At 33.9% G+C, this 4,415-nt stretch overlaps 1 protein-coding gene across 1 annotated transcript in view; it reads left to right on the forward strand.

Annotated features, from left to right (window-relative positions):
- The first annotated feature begins 3,369 nt into the window (after window positions 1-3,369).
- The window catches only part of CARD18 (caspase recruitment domain family member 18), a 4,314-nt gene continuing 3,268 nt past the window's right edge, over window positions 3,370-4,415 (forward strand). The window contains exon 1 of the mRNA XM_017848854.1: window positions 3,370-3,451. Coding sequence (XP_017704343.1) covers window positions 3,370-3,451 — 82 coding nt within the window. The remainder of the gene's footprint in view (window positions 3,452-4,415) is intronic.

Below are 4,415 nucleotides of genomic sequence, written 5' to 3' on the forward strand. Positions count from 1 at the left end.
CTTCCATGCTGAAAATAATGATGACAACAATCATAACGTAAATACCTACTTTTTAACTTACAATCCACTGTAAAATGGGCTCAAAGTCACTTTATGCTATCACATATTGCAATTTCCTTATGTCTACATTTTTCAGATTTGAAAATTGTATATTCTGTAGTTTACCAAAAAATTATTTAAAATTGATGTCCAAAAATAAAAGAAAATGTTCTAAATATGATTTAGGTACTCCCAGAATTAGTGAAATGGTGTTTTCCCTTTAATTATTTTATAGAATACCTAGCATCACCAACTCAGTGAGAACTTTCTTATGGAAATTCTGCTGCCCCAAGTGCCTCGTTTCCCAACATTACCTCCGTAGTAGGTAGAATAATGGACTCTCAAATTTGTCCATGTCCTAATTACCTGCATCTGTGAATACATTACCTTACATGGCAAAAGAAACTCTGCAGATATGATAAAGTCTCTTGAGATGGAGAGAATACCCTGCATCATCCAGATGCACCGAATTTAATCCCAACAGTCTTTATAAAGGAAAGAAGGCAGCAGAAGAGTAAAGAAGTAGATGCGAAAACAGAAGCAGAGATCAGAATGACACAGGGCCATGAACTAAAAAAATTGGGTAGCCTCTAAAAGCCAGGAAATGTAAGAGAAAGAATTGTCCCCTAGAGCCTCCAGAATTAACACAGCCCTGCCCACACCTTCATATGAGCCCAATGAAACCCATTTCAGACTGACTTCCAAAACTATAAGCTAATAGATTTGTGTTGTGTGAAGTCACTACATTTGTGATAATGTGTTACAGAAGCAGTAGTAAATTAACCCACGTCTCCACATATTTGTTCTCGTTGGTATGCATGATGACTTGCAAGTATTTTATTTATTGGTCTGTGGACTAAGTGCCTCTTCTCTACTGGAATGTAAGCTTTATGAAGTCAAGACTCTATGTTCTTATTAACTTATACTATTCTCGCTGAGTATAATATATAATTAGTAGGGTCACAATAAATATTTTTGAGTAAGTTAAGATGTAGAGAATCTAAAATTGTTCTGGTCCACATTAAACTTACGAAAGAATGAAATAAGCTATTGACAGACCTGTTCATCTAGTAATGGAGCAGTGGATTACATGCGTTACCTCCCAGCCATGCAGACTTTAGTTTTGTAACTTTGACTGTGGTTTAATCACTAACTCACATGGCCACATTCTCTATTAGTCAGCAAAAGTCCTTATGGACAAGGTGAATACTGTGTTTTTGTTTTAATAATAAATCCTTATACTCTAATTCAGTTACCTGACATTTATGAGATACTCAATAAATAAGTATTTAATGGATGAAAATAAATGAAGAAATGTGTTATGATTAACTCAGTAATTCATATTCTTTGACATTTATCTCCTTCATTTAATTTCTGATTTTAAACTGATTGCCCTATATTATCAAATATATTTCTAAATTAATTTTCATTCACAAATTTGCTGTATTTGATATATATTCTTCCATTCACTCTAAATCATTTATATTTTACAATATATACAGATGACATTTGTTTAATGTGATGTGACCATTGTTTTAGGTGATGTGGGTATTGAAGCAAAGAAGATGGACAAGTCGTTATTTCCTAGAAGCCCATTTTGTAGAACTAGATAGACAACAAATAAATAAATGAAAGAAAGTATCAGTTAGTGATAAGTGCCTTGTAAAGAAACCAGTTTATCTAGATAATTTTGTTTTTATGCTCTGCATTCTGATTTCTGTGCTTTCAATTTTTATGCCATTCTATAGGCATAAAATGTCTTTCTGTCTTTTGTATTTGCACATGAAACAGCTTGGGTTTTGCAATTGGAAGAGTGAACTTGAGTTTGATATCCACTGGAGATGAACAATATGACCTCATACAAGAGTTTTAATGTAGGTGAGGCCAGTTTGTCATATGTAAAATAGAAATATTTTTCACTGTGGTGATGAGTGAACAATGCCCATTGTACATAAAGCACTCACCACAACGCCTGGTACACAGTAGGCTCTCCTTAAATATAGTGCCTTTTGTTTTTCATTTGTGGATTCAAAACCCTGTCATTCTTTAAAGCCCTGAGCACTTTTAAATCTGTGTTTTTCTGAAGTCCCTTTATAGCACTCTTAGCTTGTCTTGCCCTTTAGAGGATTTTCTACTTCTCTTTTGTTGTTGTATATTTTCCCCTGTGCTTATGCTTTTGTCCTTCAGTCTCCACTTAGCCTTTTGAAAGCAGACCTCCCTCTCCCCCCAATATTATGTTTCTTGTCTTCTCAGAAGACTTGGCACAGTGCTCACAAGAAAGGTGGTGCTAGAGAGAGCTGGCCTAGGAATGAGAAAAACTGGACTCTCATTCTGACTCATCTCATCTTGTAACAAGTATGCAGTCTCATTATTCATAAGGTGAAGAAGCTATTACTTGCCTGTGCTATCTAGCTCACTTGTGGGTGTGCAGTATAAAAAGTACAAAAGTAAATATGTGGCACAGCACCTGCTTTCAGGACTGTATGAGATAACAATAGTAACTTAACACAAACAATCAATAGACTGTGTTAAGCTCTTACTGTGTGCCAGACACCTGTCATCTTTTCTACAACCAGGTTCTGAGAGACGGCCTGGAATAATGATCAAGAACCAGATTCTGCAGCTGGGCCACCTGCATTTGAATTCTGTCTCTGCCACTTCTTTGCTTTGGGACCTTTGGAAGGTGTTCAAGCTCTGTGCTTCATTTTTCTTATCTGCAAAATGGGATTAATAATATCCACATCATACGATCATCATATGTATTAAATAAGTAAAAAATTGAAACATATATATACATAGCTCTATATATAAAAGACCAATTCTCCAAATCATCTTATTTAAGGTAATATAATTTTTAAAAGGAGATAGTATAGTAGAGAGGAGAGTATTTCCAGTGGTGTTCAAGGCCTGGGCAGAGCAGACAGAATTTCTAAAATGCTCAAGTAAAAGCTTATTCTTATTTAATATTTATTTAATTATTTTGTCTAGACATGTAATCATATTTAATATTTAGCCCCAATGTGCCAGATAAGCTTTACTATCGCATTCTTATTGATAAGGAAGTAGAGGCTCACAAAAATCCTATACATTGCCTGAATAAACACTGGTAGAATTTGCCAGGTATGAATTCAAGGGAGTTTGATTCTGAATTTTAAGCTATTTCAGGTAAACCAACAAAAACAATAAGGCAATATTATTCAGAACTTTGGGCCATTCCAAATGCAGAACATGATGCCTTTTGTGCAAAAAAAAGGCAAGGAGGGGCTACAAAACCCCCCAGGACACAGCCGCCTTAGCAAAGGTAGTCTCTGTTAATGACTGCTATGGGAAATGGACCAGTCAGTGTTAACTGAGATAAAGTGTCCTCAGTGTTACCTACTGGCTGATCTGTTATCAGAAGAGGGCATCTATGGTAAGGTATAGAAGACTCTTCAGCACAAATGTGAGTTCAGTAGCTACTGTATCACTTTGTAGCTGTTCTGCCTTGAGTAAATTTTGAAGACTAAATAAAAGAATATTTTCTAGAAAACATGACATATAGCATCAAATATAAAATAATGGTTTTTGCCTTGTGAATTACAGAATGTGGTTCTAGGGCTCTATTCCTTCACCTGTGATGCTACAACCTTTGCATGTGTCTCTTATAATCAACTAAGTCAATCATGTTACTCTTTGTATATGGACAAAAATCTGAGTCTTTCTTCTTCCTACTTGCTTTAATCTGTTATATACAATCTTCAACTTGAAAAAAAAAAAGGATAAAGGATTTATTATTTGCTTAGGATTTATTATTTCCTTTATTCAAAAATAACGTTTTCTGCAGAAGTGCAGATGGATCACTCTTCATCATATAACTCATAAAGTAACTCCAAATATATTCTTGATGTTGTTACTTTGTGGAAATATTTGTAAGACCCATATTATATGTTACATTCATTTACTTGTTCATACAAGCCTAAACAAATGTATATGATAAGCCACCTACATATGTTACACAATGATACACATACATATTTTACATAAATTATTCACATTGTGCTATGTTTTGTTTTTTAATTATTCCCAAACACTAAGTTCTGATAGCAAAGAAAGTCAATACATGCTGAACAAATTTATTGAAGTATTAAAAATCTGAGAGATAAAAGAGATATAAATATTTTTTCCTGATAGAGAAAAAGTAAACTATGAATACAACCTGTGATGTGAAATAATGGTCGATTATATATTTAGACTGTGGAAAACATGCGGTGTAAAAATTTTTTGATAAATATTTACTAACTTCCTGTATAAAAAAGAACTGAAACTTTCCGATCCAGATAATGTAGTAAAAATGAACAGACACAGTCCCGGCTTTTTTTTTTTTTTTTTTTTTTTTT

The sequence above is a fragment of the Rhinopithecus bieti genome, unplaced genomic scaffold (assembly GCF_001698545.2).
Source record: "Rhinopithecus bieti isolate Rb0 unplaced genomic scaffold, ASM169854v2 scaffold_30927, whole genome shotgun sequence".
Taxonomy (NCBI): Eukaryota; Metazoa; Chordata; class Mammalia; order Primates; family Cercopithecidae; genus Rhinopithecus; species Rhinopithecus bieti.